This window comes from Rattus norvegicus, chromosome 12 (genome assembly GCF_021556685.1).
Source record: "Rattus norvegicus strain SHRSP/BbbUtx chromosome 12, alternate assembly SHRSP_T2T, whole genome shotgun sequence".
NCBI classification, from domain to species: domain Eukaryota; kingdom Metazoa; phylum Chordata; class Mammalia; order Rodentia; family Muridae; genus Rattus; species Rattus norvegicus.
This window is the reverse complement of record NC_141545.1, coordinates 47,676,150-47,697,828: the sequence shown is the minus strand read 5'-3', so window position 1 is coordinate 47,697,828 and position 21,679 is coordinate 47,676,150. Positions and strand designations below refer to the sequence as shown.

Genomic DNA, 21,679 nt, shown 5'->3' with positions numbered 1-21,679 from the left:
GGTGGTCTTGGATTTATAATCCCCCTGCATCTGTTTCCCAGTTGCTGGGACCCCAGGTGTACACTCCCATGCTTTCTGGGTTTTTTTTTCTTTCCCTTTCGGTTCATTTTTATTTAGCAGTGCATCTAAATCTATGCTGTGTGGGTGCAGTTCCTGCAGAGGGCGTCAGAGTCGCTGGAGCTGAGCTTGCAGGATATTGTGAGCCACCAGACAAGGTGCTGGAACCAACCTTGGGTCCTCTAGAACTTGGTTATTTGGAATTGGAGGACACACTCTTCACCCGTGAGCCATCCCTCCGGCCTCGTTCATGTTTTTTAAAGCTTCTGGTATGATCTCTGTGGGAACTCCCCCCCCCCATCCTCTCCATCCCCCCCCCCTCCCCGAATGAGAGAGGTTGAGATTCTCTCCAAAAGCAACCTCTCAAACCTGCTGTTTCTGAGAGACAAGTTTACCAGGCTGGAGAGAGCTCTCCTGCAGTTGAACATGGAAAGGCAGCAGTGGCCTCACACCTCCATTCTCTCTGGAAGACTTTTGGCCATCCCCACCACCAGTGACCATTCTACAGGGACCAATCCAGGAAGACAGGCAGAGCTCACAAAGGCTTTCCTGGGGTGTCAGTCATCAGCTTCCAGATGCACCTGCTGAGTCGACCAGAATGCGCTGGGTGGGTGGTCCTGACACCTCCCACATCAGGGACAGTCTACTTAACCCCATCACTGAGGGCTGGAGAGGGCTCCATGGTTAAGAGCACTAGCTTCTATTCCAGAAGACCTGAGACCTGCGTTTGGTTCCCAGCACCATAGTGGGTAACTCCCAGGGATCAGACGCCCTCTTCTGGGCCTCCACAGGCACTGCCTCTCCTCCCCCCCTCAACACACACATACACACACACACACACACACACACACACACACACACACACACACACACAGATAAACCTTTAAGGAAAGCAAGCAAGTACTGTTAGGTTTGGAAGGCTGCGTGGTGGGCACAGACTCTGGAAGTGGAACGAGCTTCTCCATATTAGATGCCCACACATTTCTCATAGTAACACACTGCTCCTGCCAAGCAGATGGGCACAGCCATGCCTGCTGGTCGGGGTGCCCTTTCCTGTGGGCAGGGCACAATGCAGCTGATTTATTCAGTGATTTCTTTTTAAATGGGTTCATCATCAGTTCCAGTCCCACTTGGCCCTGTCTACATCAGCTAATTTCTCTGCATCTCTCAGAGTAGTGTTAACTTCTATAGGTTTTAACACGGTCTCTTTATAACTCACCTTGTTTGAAAGGTGCGCGCGCGTGTGTGCGTGGCTTTATCTTTAAACCAGTTTCATTCTTACAAGTGGCCTCCTGTTGTTGGGTTTAGGCAATCCCGTCGTTTAAACAAGATTGAGAATGTGATGTTTAGGGACAGGCCAGGGTGGAGACCAGCGAGGGCCGCAGCAGTTTGCATGACAGCACTGAAGAGTGCCCACTGTAAGGAAGCCCCGTGCGGCCTTGGTTTTCTGGGACTTATGCCAAGTGTGGATATTGATCAAGCCCTAAAGTTCTATCATCTCTACGAGAACACTCATTATGACGCCACGTGTCCCCAATATCTAGCTTGGGGGGAAAAAAGATAGCAATGCCATCTCTTTGTTTATGTTCTGCTTTGAGAATGGATTGAAAGCAGTTTGGCAAGCTGGACACCATGAGATCGAAGAGGCAAACAAAGTAGGCGCACGGAAGACAAAACAGGGCAAGGAAGGAGGGAGACGGTCTTTGAGGCGTGTGCGCCAACAGGAGAACCACGGTTACTTAAAGCATGTGTCATCTGCTTTCCCCGTGTGAGGTGTGAGCGTCTGAGCTCGGAAGCGAGGAGACATCAGTGAGTTAATCCGAGATGTGGAGCACTTACTCGCCTCGCACGCGCCGAACATTGTGCTGCTAGCCCGCTCTCCCTAGGGGATCAGCTCCTGACTCCTTTTTTTTGGCAGTGCCCAAAGATGAGACACGGATCTCACTGCTCCATGGGGACTAGGAGGGCAGGCAGCAGCCATGCATCTTCCTGTGCCCCTGGTGGACGGAGGAGGACATAAAATAGAGCGTGCGTCACGGCCGTTTATCTGTGGGAAATGAGTCCCTTAAATCCTGCCCTGCTGCTGGGTGGGGTGTGCCCTGTCTACTGGCTGCTTGAAGCCTCACACAGCAGCTAGTCACGACTTAATTTAGTCAGATGAGATCACTGCCTCCAAGAATCTTTACAAAGAAACAAAACAAAAGCCTTCGCTGGTTCTGAAAACTCAGGCTCTCTCGCTCCTGCACATGAAGGTTCATGGAACATAGGCTTTGCTCAGACTCATGGGAGAAGAGCCCGAGAGGGCCTGAGGCCACACAGAAGACCCTGGCCTGAGGAAGAAAGCAACAGCAGAAATGCCATGGGTCAGGCAGCTGTTGGCAGACATGTCTTGGAGAACCCCCCTCCACACCCCTACATGCTTCTGTTCCTATCCTGGGGAAGCATCCCCCAATATGCTTACACTCCTGACCATTCCGAGGCCCCTTGACTTTCTCCTCCTCCTTGACAGGGTCTCAGACTGGTTCTGGGCAGCATGGGGCTGCCAAGTAAAGGTCTTGGTGGACTTGGTTCCAAAGAACCTATTTCCTAGAAAAGGAAAAGTTGCCGTAAATGCATACTTTATTCCTCTCTGTTTAAGGCCCACATTCAAATCCAACGGGAACATCAATCAGGTAGATCAGCTGGATCTAAAACAATCTCGTGGGAGGTCGGAGAGCCTCCCCTCCCCGCAGGATGCTGTCATCAGTGAAAAGAATGGCAGAGTGGGCTATTATTTCTTAATTCACAGGGGCGGTCATCTCCCAGGCTGGGAGGGAGCAGCTCACCTGGTGCGGCCTTACCCCCGGGACAAATTAGATGGAGCACAGTTCAGTTACAGTTCTCCATCGAAGGAGCTTGACAGGAGCAGCTGGGGGCCTTTGTGCCTGCTTGGTCCTCGTTCTCACTTTACCCATCCTGTTGATTGCTCCTGCACTGAAATCGGTGGAGACTGAGTCAAGGCACCCGCAGCAGAGTTAAAACTGTGGCACAGCCACGCCACTGAATTTCCTGTCTGTATCTGACCCAGAGGGTGGCACCGCCCCTTCCTGTGAGGTAGAGGCCCCGAGGCGTGCAGCTGTGTTTTGGCTTGGTGGGTGGCTCCCTGGTGCTGACCGCATGCTCCCTTACTCTTTTGGTCAGGAGGTTTAGCTGAATAAGGAGCGGAAAGCTGGACACCGAGGGGAAGACGCCGCCTCTGTGCAGCGAGATTGTGCAGCCAGAGCCATCGCTTTGGATTTGTCGTTAATCAAGCAGGCTCCCACCCCGTCACACAAACCAGCCTCATACTTAATTACTAAGCTGTTGGCGTAACAGCCAAGATGTAGGCTTGGGGCATGAAAGTGCAGAAAGGGTGAGGCCCACAGGCTGTGTGTCCCGGAACACGCATCACCCGAGCACCGCCTTCCTGTCCTTGGCCCTGTGACCCTTCACTCTTGCTGTTTAATCCTGACCGGGGGTCTCTGCCCGCCTTCGCTCATTCAGTTCCTGATAAAAGACACACACATTCTTTGTATTTACAGCACAAGAGCTGGGCAGATGCCTAGATGCTGTTAGAATCCACTCTTCTATCGATGACCCCGAGTTACTACTTACTATGTTTATTACTTTTTATGTGCATGGGAGTTTTGTCTGTTCTGCGTGTGTGTGCAGTACCCAAGGGAGCCATGAGAGGGAGCTAGATCACCTGGAAGTGGAGTGGCAGGTGGTTGCTTGTCTCCATGTAGGTGCTGGGAACAGGGTTCAGCCCCCTACAAGAACAAATGCTCTTAGCTGCTGAGCCCTCTCTCCAGCCCCTCTTACCGGTTCCTTTCTGGGATCAGCTGGGTGGTTGTTAGACCTACCTGATGGTGACGCTGACACCCACAAGGGACCAGTTTCCTGTGCTGTGATCACTGCTCCCATCAAGGACAGAGCGTAGCCATACTGTCAGTGGCTCAGTTCAATCTGCCCCAGAGAGAGCTGGCCTCTGATGTGTCCAGATGACCCAAAGACCCCATCATGGTGGGTTTAATGGGAATGAGTCATCCAGGACTGAAAGTTCAGATTCCAGTGCTGCAGTGAATGAGGTTTTAATGCTATGGAGTTACTGGAATCTTTGTTGTTAGTAAGAAAATATAACATGTAAGAAAGCTTCGACATCCCTGTGTGGGCCAGCCAGCCTTAGTTTAGAAAGAACTGATACCACTCTCAGAGAGAGGGAGAGAGAGAACATGAAAATAGGTAGGGGGTGTGTGTGTCTGTGCACGTGTCTTTGCATGTAAGTTGTGTGTACACGTGTGCATATATATGTGTGTTTGTGAGTGTGTGTGGGAGTATATTGTTGCCTGTGTGCACATGCGTGTGTGCACATGTGTGTACTGTACATGTGATGTGGAGGCCAGAGATCTGAAGCAGGTGTCTTCTTCCATTGGTCTCCACTTTATTATTTTCTTTTCCACTTTATTTATTTATTTATTTATTTATTTATTTATTTATTTATTTATTTGAAATAGTGTTCCACTAAACCTGTAGCTTGCCCATCGGCTAGCCAGGCTAGCCAGTGTGTCCCTTGCATCTTCCTGCCTCAGCCTCTCCAGGGCTGAGGTTAGGGATGTGCTCTCTGGTGCTCAGCTTTCTAGGCGTGTGCTGGAGAACATGTGCGCATGTGCGCCTAATCAAGGCGGCTCCCCAGTTTCATCTGCATAGCATATTTCCTATGATTTCCTATGAAGACATTTGCCCTCGGATGATCAAACTGGCCTGCAGACCCAAAATGCCCATTGTCTCTCCATTCAAAACAAACGAACCAACCAGCCAACCTTGTGACCCCTGCTGCAGGTGGCACTGACTTAAGACAGTCTTCATGTTGTCCATGGGGGCCTCAGCGTGGATTGGAGGGGTGAGGGGTTCGTGGGGTCAGGCTGTGCTTACTCACTGGCCACAAGTGGGATTTCAACGGTAGCACGGGAGTGGTCCGAAGCTGCATAAATGCTCTCCTCGCTCCAGCAAGTTGGTCTGTGCTGACGCTGGGACATTCACTCATCCCAGTACTGGAAGGAAATATTGGGACAGTCAGTGTATAAAGAGAAACGATTGTTGGGGGGGGGGGTGTCGCAGTTTTGACAACTCTTGTCCATGATGGATTACCTCCTTGTGATTGGGCCTATGGCAAATCACTCACCAAGTGAGCGGAAAGCAAGGGTGGAGGGGGAGAGTAGGGGCAGGACCCACTATCCATTTCAAGGTCAGGACTTTAGGGAGTCCTTCCTAGGTCCCCAATAACGCCCAGTAGTGAGTGTATATGTGGAAAACATTGAAACACAAGTTTCCGCTTGTCTTTGCCTTGCCTGAAGGACTCCTGTATAGTGTCCATCTGCCTGGGAGAGTCCCCTTACCCCGTGCATGCCCCTGGCAACCGTCATTTCCTCCTCACTCGGGAGAGATACTTTTGCTAGAGAATGCTGGGCAAACGGACTTTTGTTGTTGTTTTCTGTTGCAGTGTTTAAAATGCTGCTATACTGTTCTCAGGTCAACCCTCCCACAGCACCGTCCAAGGACCTGACTTTCTTGTTACTCTGCGTCACTTTGTCAACCTGACATAAGCCAGGGTCATCTGGGTGGTGGGAGCTGCAAACTAGAAAATGTTCCCATCAGTTTGGCCCCTGGCATCTTCTTGGTCACTGACTGATGGGAGGGCCCAGCCCACCATGGCCAGTGCCATCCTCTCGGCAGGTGGGCCTGGTTGGCTAAACGAGCCTTGGGAAGCAAGGCTGCTTCAGTTTCTGCCTCCAGCTTGAGTTCCTGCCCAGACTTCCCTTTATAAAGCAAATAAATCCTTCTTTTCCCAAGTTACTTTGGTCACGACGTTCCCAAGATGGTCTCAAACTGGGGAGTCTAGTACGGCAATTACCCACCACTCCACCCACGTCTGGCTTGGTGGACCAATGAGTTTATTAGGGTAGGAATGTGGGCAGCTTATGGGCAGCCATACCATTGCGTTCCCTCCTTCAGCCATCTCTTACGGCTGTGTATCATAGGGAACCTTCCCTTTTCCTCCACCCCGAGAGGCCCTGTACTGGTACTGAGAGTTGCCCTGGTCCAGGATGGCGATAGTCTCGTCCAGCCTGGAGGATGGCAATCCAGCACTTAGCCCGCTGCTGTCTGTGTGGTGCTCGTTCTCGTGCCTCATTGACGGTCTCTTATGGATGAGCTGGCTTTAAGCGGTTGGATTGAGGTGCGCTTAAGAATAACTGTCTTTGTGTTTCCCAGGCGTGGGTTTGCTGAAGTTCGTGGACCTGTGGGTTCAGAGCTTTTAGCAACTGTGGACATCTGTGGCCATTTCTTCTTGCGGTCTTTTCTCCAGCTCACTCTGAACCCCTTCAGAGTCTCCAGTTGATGGGGGTTCTGCTCTCAGCTGCCCCCCTCCAGTTCTCTGGTTGGATTTTAAAGGTTTTGTTACTGTTGTTTTGTTTTTGTTTTTGTTAACTTTTGTGTCTTATTTTGCACAGTTTCTAGTGCTGTGCCTTCTGGTGCACTATTCTCCAATTATAAATGTCTAGGGAAGTGGATACATTAGAGAGAACATTATAGTTCTAATTTCTTTAGTTGCCTTGTAGACTTATGGAAACTAAGGACTTCTTTTGGCTCTGCCTTGAGGCAGATGGTTCTCTGTGCTCTTATAGCCAGGCAAACAGTACTGTAATCCAGTCACCTGGCCCGGTGCGCCTGGCTTCTCCTCCCCTCACACCCTTCCACTTGTCCTCTCAGAAGAGGCCGGATTCCACTTGCTCACCTCTGGTCTCTGCCACCATCCTGTGCTAACACACCGTCATCTCTTTCTTGACCAGCAACCTGCCCTCTCCCTGTTCCTTGGTGCCTTTCCGTCTCCACCGCTGATACTCACAACATCCCCGAACCCTTAAAACAGCCGTAGGAACACATCCTTCCTTTCCTTGCTTTCCAGTTGTTTCAAGTGAGCCTCAGATGCTTTCCCAGACCATCCCCTCCTCTCTGTCATGACCTGGGCTATCCTGGGCTATTTCCCCCCTTTTCTTGCTTTGTTGTTTCAAGCACTGACCACAACTCAGAAGAAAAATACATTTTCCCCTGTAGTCTAATGCAAGAGGGAAACAGAGTCATTTCTGAGGTTGATTTCCAGAACCTCTTACCTGCACCTGAATTAGCAGATGTTCAAGACCCTGCATACAACGGCCGGAACCCCATGTGTGTCCCCTCCTAAGTGCTGTGAAGAGAGGATGCTGTGCTGTCTTAAGAATGGTAATGAGGGAAGCCCAGGCCTGTGGTCAGCACCGGCGCACCCCCTGCCGGGCCCCCCCCTCCAGCCTCCAGCTGGGGTCCTAGCGCTGCCACCTGGGAAGGAAGAGGCTTCTTTCACCTTAGGGCTCATAAGAAGCCCCCACATCCTGGGAAGTGGGGGCAGAAGCTAAAGCTGAGGCCATGGAGGAGAGATGCTGCCTGGGCTGCTCTCCACGGCTGGTTCTCTGCCTGCCCAGTGACCAGGGCTTACCTACATCATCATTTACCTGTGAAGTGTACCGCAGACTTGCCTGCAGGTAGCAGACCTTATGAGGTCCCCTCTTCCTAAATGACTCGAGCTTGTGTCAAGTTGACATAAAACCAGCCAGCACATTCCCCCCAAATATTTTCTGTCCCTGGCTGGTTGAATGTGTGGATGCAGACCTGCCCCCCACCCCCCACTCCTCTATACATCCAGAGGGTCACTACCCGTATTCCATGGACTGTAAGCTGACTCACGGAGTCATGGATGCACACGGACATGCCAGGGTTAGATCGACTGCACTCTTTCTGAACGTTACATAGAGTAGAGCAGCCGGCACCATGGAACTGGGTGGATTACAGATCTAAATCAAAGCTTTGAAGTCGGGCCTCACCTTTCCCACCCAAAGCACACGTCCTCTGTCAAACCTTTCCTGTCTAATGGGATGTATTGGAAAGACAGACTCCCTCCTTGACATGCTTGCTTCTAGGTCACAGTCCTGGGGCCCCTCCCTGTTCTGCACCCTCAGCTCTGTTTGGCCTGTCACGTGTCAAGCCCTTTCTTTCCACCATCTGCCTTCAACAGGATGAAGGCAGGGGCTCCCTGTGCTTGTTGCCTACCTTAGTGCCTATAGGACATGTGTCAGTCAGCTTTCTGTCACTGTGACAAAATACCCAATTATTCTCCCCGAGGAGAAGTTACTGGCGTTCACAGTACCTGGGGCTCTAGCTCATGGCTGCTCAGCTGTGTCCTAGCTTAATGCTATCGGGCACATGCTGGAGGGCCTGCTTATTTCTGTAGCAGGGAAGCAGAGACCTGCTTGAGGGGGCTGAGAAAGTTCAGGGTTCGAGTATCTTCTTCAAGCACCTCCTGTGGTGTAACTTCTAGTTAGGCCATTTGCCTCTTGTTAGTGCCACAGGCCCACAAGCAAGCCTTGAACACAAGAGCCTCTGGAGGACATTTCAGATTCAAGGTGTAGCGGCAATACTGCTGTCTTAGGGTAGCATTGCCTCAAGAAAGTCTGGTGTTCACTCCCAGGTCAGTGTGATGTTTTATGAATCTCGGCAGCTTTAATTCTTAAAAAGTCTCTGCTTTTTTCCTGACATTGTCTTTGGGGTGTGTGTGTGTGTGTGTGTGTGTGTGTGTGTGTGTGTGTGTGTATGTATGTGTGTCAGTTGGTCAGTCTACCAAGCTGGGAAGGGGTTAGTTGGAGGGAAGGTTACTCATGTTCAGAACTGGGGTTCTGTTTCCAGCCAATGAAGAGGAGAAAGAATACCGTCCTTTACTCTCCCTGGCTCTCCCCTGCTCTCCCCAGCTCTCTCCCTGGCTCTCCCTGGCTCTCCCTAGCTCTCCCAGGGCTTAATGTAAACATGAAATGTTGCCTGTGCTCACGATGTGGTCTGGTCTGATGTGGTCCGAGTAGCGGTACTCACCTCACAGCTCTGTGAGGCCCGCTTATTGCTGAGGCCTAGGCTGAACTGAAGAACCGGTCCTCTGCGAAGCAGATGCTGGGGCTGCTGCGACAGCGCACCTGGCTTTTCAAGCAAACCGCCGCTCTCTGTGTTTGACCCATAGCATGTAGAATTGCATTCTTCCCTACGAAAAATGTTTAATGTACCTCTTACCTTTTAGGCACATCGAGATGAAATCCAGCGCAAATTCGATGCCCTTCGCAACAGCTGTACTGTGAGTATAAACATCTGGAAGACGAGCAGAGTAAAGCGGAGGGCAGAGGGCGGAGGGCGGAGGGCAGAGGGCGGAGGGATCTATCGAATATGAACAGAGTAAAGCGGTGGGCGGAGGGATCTCGGGTTTTCTGCACTGCTGACTGATCCACGATCTTGTAGCTTGAAGACCATAATGCTTGGTTCTGTTTCAGTTTTCCAGGGGGCTACCTGTTTTAAAGATGCTAAAACCACTCTTTAGGTTTGGGAGGGGCAGGTGGCTGGGACAGTTAAAAGAGTCAGGTGATTCTCAGTGTGGGGACTCGCACCCGTAAAGGTAGCTGAGGCAGGGGAGTGAAGAGATCGAGGCAAGTCTGGGCTACAGAGTGAGAACTTAACTCAAAATAGAAAGCCGACACCATTTCCTTTTCACCCTCACTAATAGACTGTCAATAGTACTGCAGCTTCAGCAAAGCTCCTGAGGTAGCTCATCGCTCCACATGACTGTGGAAGGGTCCCGGGCCCATCCGCGCTCGAAACTGTCCAAATGTCAGGGACTGGCGTTGTACGTGGCTTCTCCAGCCCAGGGCCTCTGCCAATCAGTTCTCCTGTGGACCAAGGAAGTATATCTTCCTAGCAGAGAAAAAGTTGCTTTTTTAATATGCAAACCCACAACCCAGGAGCCTCGCGGGTGACATCACTTCTGTGGAGATTTCCATCAGCAGACAAGCCTCAGTCACGGGTTACGTAATCTCGTCAAGTCAGTAGAAAAGCAAGCTCTATTTCTGATCAAAATGAAGGACAGAAATAGGCCCCTTTGAGGAGATGGGGACGTTCTCCTTATTAGTACTTCCGTGCCTTTGGTCTTTTTGTGACTCTCTTACTTTCTCGGTCACTCCTCAGTGGTCCTTACTATTTCCGTCCATGAATTTGCAGAAATGGCCCCTCCCACACGCCTGTGGGCCTATGCGTGAGACTTCACAGGGACCCTCTTCCCAACTAACTGGGGCATTCGGTCTTGGGTGCACTCAGTCAACGTTTTGTATCTAAGCCACCCACAGCGCAGCCACAGCGTGCTCGGTGTCCCAGCCCGTAGGCGGCTCCACGGCTCACCTGTGGGGTTCTTGTGTGGACCTGGCCAAGAGCTGCTCTCTTTCTCTTTCCTTGGTTTTTTCAGAGTGTGACGAGGACCACAGTTTGGCTCATTCTCCCCTAATGGCTGTGTAGATCTTTCCAGGAGGAGTTAAGCCGTTGTTAGGGAAGGTTCTGTGCAGATCCTTTGGTGGCTGTAGGCACTGATCTCTGGTGACCAGGGGTGGAACTGCTAGGCCGTGAGAGGCTTGCATTTGTCAGGTGGTTTGGTCTGTATGTCGGGATGCGGCCGGGAATGGGACTGCCTCCGGCTACCTGTAAGCTCCCTGTACCCGTTCCCTGAGGAACTGGAGGATTCCAGTCCTTTTCTTGGCCGTCTAGAAGTTTTGCTTTCTTATTTGTGCACAGTGTTTGCTTGTACCACACACACGCTTATGCGTGACCAGAGAGGAACACCTCACTGTTCCAGCCTTTCAAGTACTGCAGTTCCGGGCAAAGGGCAGACTCTGCCCTGGAGCCCTTTGCGATGTACCTAAATATCTTACCGAACAAGCGGCCTACATGGAGAACGACTGACAGGTTCAGTTGATAAAAATATGACTATCGTTTTCATTCAAAATACATCAACACTATTAAGTGAGAAGTAAAAGTATGAGACACACTGGACAGCAACTCTCTAGAGTAACTGTAAGCTTTTATAGACTGATACCGATCAATTATCTAATTCATAGGAACAAACATTAGCTGTGACTCCTTGTATGACTAATCCTTTCTTAAACTTGGACTTGGACGGCTTTAAAATTTATCATCAGTTAATCCGATTTGTCCCTTTTGCCTAAAGACCCCTTTTTACTTCCTTTAGTTTCCTAGGGTAAGAACTCAAAAGAAGCCATTTTTATATATGATTGCGGTGGGATGGGTACAGAATAGGAATGGAGGGTTTCAAAGTGTACATACACACGGGAAACCAACAGGGTCAGGATAAGAAACACACCCAGCACCCTTTACATTGCTACCCTGGAGAGCCTGGCCGCCATTTATAAAATTGGAAGTTTGGCTGCAAGGGAACCTGCGAAGTATGTGGGATTAATTTGATTTCTGCCTTAGCTTATATAATGTTTATACTTTCTAACTTTGATTTCTGAGAGACAGAGATTTCCAGTGTTTGTTTCCTTTACTGATGGTGTTTGGTGGCCAGGCCTCTGGGATGCTTTCCAAAGGTGGTGGTGGTGTGTATGTGTCGGAGTGGGGCGATGGAGGGGGAAGCACTGACCTGACAGAGTCACTCCACACATCAGCTGGGAACAGATGGGAGACAGTGGATGACATGGCCTCTGAAGTGGCCTCCAGCAGCCTCCCTGACACCATCCTCCCTGGCTCCCGTGTCCTTGCTGTGAAATAGGGCTAACCTATGTTGCTCCACTTCCAACATGACATTGATTTTTCCAGCTTACAGCTAGTGACTATAGTTTGGGTGCTGGATGAGGGCCCATGGGGAACTGCCTGGTTCTAACAAGGACTGGCTTCCAGAAGCAGCAAGACATCAGCAGCCGGGACGCCCCCTGGCATCAGAGGCCATGCCTGCAAGGACTCCTGTCATAGTTTTGCAGTGCGTGCATGGGCTTGACCCGTGGACAGGAGTAAGTGTCGCTGGCTTCTCCTCTTGCCTTGGACTCCTAGCATAAGCTTTGGTTTGGAGAAATGGCCTTTCTACTTTATAAAGCCTAGGAACTGTTGCTTCAAGGCATTTGGCCACAAAAGTGGGTCTTAGTGACACAGTCAAGTTCAGTGTGGCTTTCAAGATTGTCGTGGGCATGGGAGCTTGTCCTGGATGGTCTACCCCTTTCGATTCTGTCCAAGATTACCTCTGCTAGGAGGCACCCGTCACCTCTGTCACCGGCAAGGGCTCCATGATAACTCAGCCTTGAGGAGCGCCAAGTCGACGATTTCAGAAAGCTCGGGGGCAGGAGACTTCCAGGCTCAGACCGGTTCTGTGTTTTGAAAGGATTTTTAAAAAAAGGATTCGATCCAATCTGGCACCTAAACTCCCTGAGTCTGTTTTAGAGGGGAGTTGGTGGGCAAGCATATGACACAGCTTTAATTATGAATCAATCTGTCAGCTATAAGTTTAAAAATAAATACTATGCGAATAGCTGCCTTCAGGAAAGTAGGCATTAAAATAGGACGTCAGTCCCAGCCTCTGTCGCTGAGGCTGAGGCTTGTTGATTCCACCCCAACTCGCCATTGGTCCTCTTCCTCCCCACGAACACATGCACTCTTACTCTTTGTCCCCTGGTCTGGTGTGAGGAGTGAGCATGCAGTCCTGTGATGGCAAGGTCCACAAGGTGTTGTTTCTGACGCTGAGAGCAGGTCTAGATTCTTATTCTTTCTTAGAACTGCACCAAGATCTCTTGTCTGCACAACGGTCTACAAGAAAACCTGGCTGGGCCCCATGTGAGGGCTGCCCCAGCCCTGGCATTTGTTTTCACTGTGAAGACAGAGTTAGGCTCTCCGTGTATCTTCTCTTTAACCCTCTGTTCTTGGGGCCTAACAGTTAATGAACTCATAGCTAAGTCTGTCAGTAAACAGATCGTCTGCCCTCAGTGTGGGAAGAATTTACTCACAGTCACAAGGATGACCTAAGGAGTTTTGCAGGTTACCTGGTCTAAAAGCAAGAGGGGTACCAGACATTGGCACACACCCATATTCCCAGCCTGAGGCAGGAGGATGTTGAGTTTGAGGCCAGTCTGCTCGATAGTCTCAGAGAAACAAGCAGGAGAAGGCTTAAGAAGTTGGAATATCCCTGGCGTCTCTGTTTCAGAGAGCAGCGTCCTCAGGCATTAAGACAACGAAGTCTTGAATTTCAGGGCTGGGCTCAGTTTTGTCACGTTACCACAGCCTCACCCCAGCCACTTGAAAGGGACAGAAGCCAACATGTTCTGACTTAAGCACATGGGGCAGTCCAATGAGTTGAAAGGCTTTAAAGTCCTCCGTGGTGACAAGCATGAACACATGTATGCACTTACACACACGCACGTACAAGTGCATGAATGCTCTCACACGTGCATACATGCAGTACATATGCTCTCTCATACATGCATACTTGTAACAATGCAGTACACGTGCTTTCTCACACATCCATGCACGCATCATACGTGCTGTCACACACATGCATGCACACAGCACACAGGTTCTCACACACATAAACACATGTAGCACAGATGCTCTCACACACATTTGTGCACACAGCACACATGCTCTCTCACACATGAACATACTCACATGCTTTCTTTCTCTTATACACACGTATAAGCACATGTGGTACACATGCTCTCCCACGCATGTATACATGCAGCACACATGTTTTCTCACACATCCATGCATGCATCATAGTGCTGTCACACACATGCATGCACACAGCACACATGCTCTGACACCATGAACACATGTGGCACACATGCTCTCACATACATGAACACATGCAGTACACATGTTCTTGGAATGGATGCCGAGAGACAGGTCCCTCAAAGACCGGATGACTGTGGGAACAGAGGGACCAGATCCTTCCTTCTCCAGCAGGCCTGCCTCAGTGATGGAAGACCCACTTTGTCACCTCATTAGTTTTTCTCGGTTTTCTTCTTTAGCTCTTTATAGTCTTATTTTGGGCAAAAGAGAAGAGATGACAGAAATGGGCTCATAATAAACTTTTTTTCTGTGAATCAAAGAAAGGAAGTTGTATCCAAAAGCTTAAATATAACCTTGAATGGCAAGGAAATTATACACTCTCTGTGAATAGATCTTGTGCACTTAGTGTGTTCCTCGAGACATTCAGAATGGAACAGTGTTTGGTCATTAGCTTATATCCCGTATCTCTCATGCCACAGGGCTTGAATAGATGCAGGGCAGTTAAAGGACAAAGAATATAGAATGTTTCTCTGTCATACATGGAGGAACCCACCCAAGTTCAAACTCACTGGGAGTTCCGGGGCCTGACCGGTCTGCTTGTTTGCCCAATCCTGCTAGTCCTCCTTGGGGAAGGGCAGGAAGAAGCAGATGGCTAGGTGGGGACATTTAAAGCACAGCACTAAGTGGTGGGGTTACATGTGTAGGATGAAGACAGGCTGAGTGCCTGCAGTTGTCTGCCTTGTTAGCCGTGGCACTGGAAGGTGACAGACGCAGGAACCATTCGAGGCAAACTGTCCTGGGGTGGGGGAGTAGCACAGGTTTTTGAGGAAGCAGTGTTGTCCAGGATCCCGACCACAGTCTTCATTGCCCACTCTTACCTCACAGTGTCTCTCTAAGAGCACACAGGAGTCAATGTGGGTGTCCATGTTTCAAACAGATTACTAGGCCATCCTGTCCCCGAGAGGCTAGCAGCTGGGGGGCGGGGAGGACTTTCTGGGGTTTGTCAAAGAAATGTCCTTAATTTACACTCTTTAATTCTGTGTACCCACCCAGGAAGACTTATATATCTTTCTAATTGAAATAAAAAATTAGAGAGCAATGCTGACAGATCATGAGCTGTGTCTGTTATAGGTGTGGAACAGTTAATAATTGTAGGCTTAAAGATGTTTCCTTTTAATTACTTCCTTTTGTTGCATAAAATTTAATTTATGGCCCATGTGTCTTAGTCTAACTATTACGAGAAAATTACCCTTAAACTTCTAAAGTATTTTCTATAAATGTCCTCTGCAAGCACTGATCCTTAAGCTTCAGCTAAGAGAACAGACCAGCTAAACGCACTGAAATGGAAGTCATTCTGCTATTGAACAGGGAAATAATTTAGTAAAACCAGATTAAATCTCTCTGAATAAAATGACAATTTCATATACTCAAAGAACTCACTGTGTAGTGGAATCTATTAAAACCACATCGTGATGTGGTATTGTATCCTCAGAACTATCCAAGCTCCCCTTAAGATTCCTTCCCCCTCTTCGTTACCAAGAATTAAATTCACGGCCTGGGGTTTTATTCAAATTCACTGTGATTCTTGACCGATAAAACTTCCTTTGCTTCCTAAGGCCATGGCTGCAGTGGTGCAAGCCTTAGTGTTCTGAGGGTGGTGTCAAGGCCGGCTCAGTTTAACTAGGTGATGTCCATACCAGTTGACCCCCTCTCCTTGACCTGGGCTTCTCTCCTTGCATAATTCTTTCTGCAATTAACTGGATCTCACTTGAGCTTGGCCCGTCCATTTAGTACTTGGTTGATTGGCTCTCGCCATATTATCGTCCAGTTAGAGAGAAAGGAGACATCCCCCTGCCCCTGTGAGTGTTCTAATAGGGTTTGGCAGCAAGTCAGATAGCTGTGTGTCGGTTCCTGTTATCATGAAATGCGACCCATCCAAACCGCTAGGTGAAGAAGCATGTCCTTGCTGACAGTGAGCTTTCCTGATAACTCCCCCCCGCCCCGCCCCCACCCCACAGGTCATCACCGACCTGGAGGAGCAGCTGAACCAGCTCACCGAGGACAATGCCGAGCTCAACAACCAAAACTTCTACCTGTCCAAACAACTCGATGAGGCTTCGGGTGCCAACGATGAGATTGTGCAGCTGCGAAGCGAGGTGGACCATCTCCGCCGTGAGATCACGGAGCGGGAGATGCAGCTCACCAGCCAGAAGCAAGTAAGAGGGCAGCCTGGGCCCTGGCGTCCCTGGAGGACGCTTAGGATTTAGAAGGATCCGGGGTTCCAAGACGGGGCTGGCCCCTACAAATGGGCTCCTCGTCAGTTCCGTTTATAGCCAAAGATTAAAGTTTTAAAAATGACTTTTCAAAGTGAGTACTGGGGGCTAGAGGTGACTTAGAAGTTAAGAGCCCTGACTGCTTTTCCTGAGGGTGTGGGTTCAGTTCCCAGCCACACTCCTTGGTAGCTCCCAGCAGTCTATAACCTCCAACACCAAGGGTTTCAACAGCATCTGCCGGCCTCCACAGACACACACAGCAGACACAGTTGGTTTTTAAAGACAGCGTCTCACTGAGTAACCCCACCGAGCTGGAACTCACAGTGAGCTCTTGACCTCCTCCGCAGTGCTGCCATTTCAGGCGTGTCCCCCACCTCCTCACCCTGAGACTAGCTTTGTGTTGTACCTCTCAGTAGGTAGAGCAGGGATCACCAACCCACTGTCACCTGGTCCCCTCGGGATGAATGTGGGAGAGAAAAACAAACTGCGGTTAGGGACTTAGGCTTTCCAGAGGCCGGTGTAACAAAAGTAACCTGAAGGAATCCCTGTTTGATACAAGGCGTAACTCAGTGCTGCTGACTTGCAGACAATGGAGGCTCTGAAGACGACCTGCACCATGCTGGAGGAGCAGGTCATGGACCTGGAGGCCCTGAACGACGAGCTGCTGGAGAAGGAGCGCCAGTGGGAGGCCTGGAGGAGCGTCCTCGGGGACGAGAAGTCTCAGTTTGAGTGTCGAGTTCGAGAGCTACAGAGGATGCTGGACACCGAGAAGCAGAGCAGGTGGGAACCCCCCTGTGTAGAGGGCCTGTGCAGGTGACCACCCTGAGTCCCTCTGTCTCCCACCCCATCCCCGTCTTTCCCCTTTTAAATAGTTTTTTTGTGTACTCCTGCCTGGCTTTCAGTTGCCCCTGCTGGGCCCATCACAGCTCAGGGAACTCTGTTCACATCAAATGTGCCCCCTAACTGAGGAGACTTTAACACCCAGTTTGTAGCCCTTGACATCATACAGCTTAATTCTAATCATGGTATGTAAAGATGACAAGAACTTATCATGAACCCTGAGGCCCTGTCTCACTTTCTCACATGGGCGAGCACTTGCCCATGCCGTCATGTCTCTCTCTGCATGGTGTTTATCCTCCATCTCTGCTAATGCCAACCCCACCCCCACCCCCACCCCCACCCCCACCCCCAGGTCTCCTGTCAGCAGGGTACCCTGATCAGACTGTGTCAGGGTCATTTTATCCCCACGATTAATCGGTGGCAGTAGGATGTGCAACAAAATAGGCTGTCTGAACAGTCTGACTCCTAGATGAGTTGAAATAGGAAAAATGGAAGCCAAGGATGAGAACTCTCAGATTGCAAGAAAACCTGGGAGCAGCAGTTGCTTTGTGTGTGGCATATTAGGATGTGTGGTGCGAAGGACCGTGGTTTTGAAAGCCTATCTAGGCTTCCTTCCAAACTGTTGGGCTCCCCTAGAAGTGCTAGCCGCTCCCCCACAGACCCCTCCCAAGCCACCCTCAAGATCAACTGCCCCTTCGGTCTGTCAGGCTCAAGGCTGAGGGGTGAAAAGTGTAAGGACTGCCTCATCCCAAGTCCCTTCATCAGTGGTGCAGTTGGGAAAAGTCCCCCTCCCCCTTCTTGTTTGATATTATGTAGCTGGACAAAATATACTTTTAAAATCACTGTCCTTGCCCTCAAGAAGCCAAGACTCACCTTTGTGTGTCTGGTATCTTTTGCCTGTATACTTGGAGAGAAGTGATCTATGCTTTGGGTGGAGAGCAGAGAGGCAGAGCTGGGACAGGTTTTAGCGCTTGTAAGTTTGTAAAGTAGAACGTCTTCACATGTGAGCCAAGGTGCAGAGGCAAGAAAGCGCAGGACGCAGATGTGGGAAGAGAAGTCTTTTTCCCCCTTTACATTTGAGTTTCTGTGGTCTTTAGTGAATACATTTGTCAGGTTCAAGTTTCAACCTTTTATGAAAACTTAGAACCCCCTAGGCCTTTCTTGTGCTCGAGGTGAAGAAGACATTCACGAGAACTTGAAGAGGTCTCCCATGGTCCACCTCACACTCTGGTTCCTTGGTGGCTGTGTGGTAGGGGGAGCATTCCACGTTCTCCGCCCCACAGGGAGTCTGTGATGCTTTAGACCCATCCCCATTCAGTCCCTTTGCATTTGAGAATGGCTTTTTCCTCCTCAGCCTTTCCAGTCAGTCCCCACAGGAACTTTTACTGCTGCAGGGCAGTTTTAACCCAAGTCTGAAGTGGGTCAGATTTTTGCTCTGTAAGCTGTCAGGAGGAAGGCAGCATTTAAAGGTGGAATCCATGGTTGGGATCCCATCCAACCTGCAGGTTGTTTAGAAAGGGACCGGCCCCCTCCCTCCAGGTCAGTGGCATGGGGCTCCTGACAGTGGGCTGTGCTTCTCTGGCAGGGCTAGAGCTGATCAGCGGATCACGGAGTCTCGCCAGGTGGTGGAGCTGGCAGTGAAGGAGCACAAGGCCGAGATTCTCGCGCTGCAGCAGGCTCTCAAAGAGCAGAAGCTGAAAGCTGAGAGCCTGTCGGACAAGGTCAGCACACATCCCCTTGGCCACAGGAAAACGGCCTCGTTTCCTCCTTTAAAGGTTAACGCGAGTTCAGACACAAGCCTTGGTAAACATATTTCAAAAGCATTCCTTTGTCACTCTAAAATCCTCAGACAGGGCTGAGCGTGGGCGTTCTTGGTCAGCAGTGGCATAGCCGGGTGAGCTGGGCGTTGGGGTCGTCCTGGGTGGGTGCTGAGTTTTTAACATCTACTTATCTAGGCCCCCGAAGTCCAGCACTGGGTACACAGCACCATTTTATTCCCAGAAGGCTTTATAACTCATGTTTTCAGAAAACACAGTGACAGTGACTGTCTCTTTCAGTGTGATTATAGGTCGCCATGTTCTCGGTGAGTCTAGTGTAGTTCATTTCCTGTCACTATAACCAAGTTCTTGAGACAAGGTAATTTGTAAAGAAGAGTGTCTGGCTAACAACTCTAGAGGCTGGGAAAGTCTCAGGCCATGGTACTGGCAACCATTGAGAACTCTCTTACTGTGTCTGAATAGTGACTGATACTGCATGGCGAGTCCAACTCCACTGAGGAGGCGGTTAATGCCTCTGGGGGGGGGGGCTCACCCTTACAATCCCACAAAATACTGATATCACCCAGAGGCCCCACTTCCAAATGTCACTTACACTTGACTTAGATTAAGTGTCTAATACAAGAATTTGGGGGGAGCATTCAGACCAGAGGTGGGAGGGTCTAACTATGCTCACACATCCTTAGCATCTCGTGATAGGATGCTTGTCTTCTGTCTGTGCCCCGGGCCCCAAGATGCTCTACACAGATGCACCACTGTGTGGTGGTTTTGTCCAATAAAGCTGGAAAAAAAACATAGAACAAGCACTTGACAGTGACAGATAGCAACAGATGCCAGAGAAACGTTACACGCACACATTCCTTCTCGCACATGTACACATAAACAGGCGATCTGCAGGCTGCATTTTTAAATAACACCGATCATATGTTTATAAAAGTTATTACTGAGGGCCACTGTGGGAAACAACACAAGTACAGGGAAAGTGGAAGAGGAACTGGTAACAATGGCCTTGAGTGGTAGACTGACTTAAGCCTCTGTTCCTCATTCTTGTGTACACACGCATGTGTGCACGCACCTTTTTAGGCCTTTACTATTTATACACCTTCCATCCTTTAAAAAAAAAAATCATGTTATCAGAGGCTTTTCCTGACTTATTAAATATTTTTTAAACATAGAATTCTGAAAAAACAAAACCGCAAGCAGGCACCTAATTTAAGCATTCCCTTTGCACAGGAAGTGTGTGCTTCTTCCAACTTTTTTTGAATATGAAAATGGTTGGTGAGCATACATCTTTATGGACATCTGATTATTTTCTTACCAGAAACAGAGCCATGGCCTCGAGGCTGTAGCTCACCGCTCCAGGATAGTCCTGACTCAGAATCGAGCTGGTTATGGTTTTTAATAACTTTAATAATTTTTTAATAACTTGAGGGAAGTACATTTATTGTCTGGAGACAAATGAATCTTTCTGGGTTTAATGCTGTTTTTCTAGTTGGATATTTGCATAGTATTTAGTAGCCGACTTCTGTCCAGACATCGCAGTTCTGTCTTATCTTACCCGTTTCTGACCGTTTTCTCTTTCACCAACCTTTCTTCTAACACGACAGGCCTCTGTCCTTTGAGGTCATGCCTTGTGGTAGCCACCCTCTCTGCCTTTCTAGCCCAAATAAGATCCTTGGGAGGGGTTGGCCATCTTCCCATCACAGCAGTGCTCTAACTCCTAAGAAGCCCTAAGGATATGATTATTGAATTAAACTCAGGCAAAGTGTGGCAGGTGAACTGAGCAGCCACATTCTTAAAACTTGTTCCAGTCACACAGCGGGGATGCCCTTCCTCACGTCTGTCACGTGAACCTCCCCCCACCCCAAATGAAAGCCTGTGACTTTTAGACTTTGGTATCTTTACGTGTGAAGGTTTGGGGACATCTCAAAAAAGTCTGCAGTCTCTCAACCTCCCCAAATGTAGCATCATGGCCAATGTTCCCAAATGTGCAGCTCAACGACCTGGAGAAGAAGCACGCCATGCTTGAGATGAATGCCCGGAGCTTACAGCAGAAACTGGAGACAGAGCGGGAGCTCAAACAGAGGCTTCTGGAGGAGGTGAGTGTAAACCACCTGAGCGATAGTGTGTGTGTGTGCGCGCGTGTGTGTTACATACATGTGTGTCACACACCTGTTACATACATGTGTTACATATGTGTTACACAGGTGTGTCACATACATGCGTGTTATATGCACATGCACGCGCCCATGAGTGTGTGTTACATGTGTGTGGGGAGTTATGCGCCTGTGTGCTTACACATGCAGAGGACATAGCGAGCGTGTTGGTGACTTATCTATTGCTGTCCACCTCATTGCCATGAGACAGAGCCTCTCACTGAAATGGAAACTGGGCCTTTTGACTAGACTAGTGAGCTCAAGAGATCAGGAGCCTCTGCCCCCACCCTGGGGTGGCGGGCATCCACAGCCACACCAGCATTTTGGGCGGATGGTGGGAATTCCAACTCAGGCATTCCTTCTTGCACAGGAAGTCATTTTTACCCACTGAGCCATCTCCTAAGTACCACCCCTCCCCCGCCCCCCATAAGATTTTGAGAGAGGAAATTCGTTATGCTGTCCTCAGGTGATTGGAGTCAAATTAGACATTTTGGAACTAAAATTTTTGAGGTAGAGTAAGGGGAGCATATGACACTTTCGAAAGCTTGACAGTAAAAGAGTGTCTCTCGGAGGCTAGACAATCTCCCTGTGACTTGTGTCTTCCGATGTGACACTTCATTGAGACCGACGTTCATCATGGTAAGTGTTTACCCAGCTCACTGAGCGATGGCTGAGCAAGTGTGTGTCTGCCTGGAGCCTCGAAGCCTGGAGAGGGCAGTGGCAGGGGACAGGTGTTGCTTTAAAGCCTGAGAGCCTGCGGACATTCTAGCTCTCTAGCTGTACTGAAATGCAGCTGGGCGCTTGGGGAAGTTCAGGAGATGGGTGGTGGTGTCATGTGTGCAGCAATGTGAATGTTCTTAATACCACTGAACATACATCT

At 49.6% G+C, this 21,679-nt stretch overlaps 1 protein-coding gene across 20 annotated transcripts in view; it reads left to right on the top strand.

Annotated features, from left to right (window-relative positions):
• Positions 1 to 21,679, top strand: part of Cit (citron rho-interacting serine/threonine kinase) — a 162,932-nt gene that overhangs the window by 107,124 nt on the left and 34,129 nt on the right. For all 20 annotated transcript variants that reach the window (XM_087579454.1, XM_087579453.1, XM_087579452.1 and 17 more), the window contains 5 exon segments: positions 9,227 to 9,280; positions 15,774 to 15,971; positions 16,615 to 16,808; positions 18,454 to 18,589; positions 20,638 to 20,742. In XM_087579454.1, the coding sequence (XP_087435580.1) occupies positions 9,227 to 9,280; positions 15,774 to 15,971; positions 16,615 to 16,808; positions 18,454 to 18,589; positions 20,638 to 20,742 (687 nt within the window).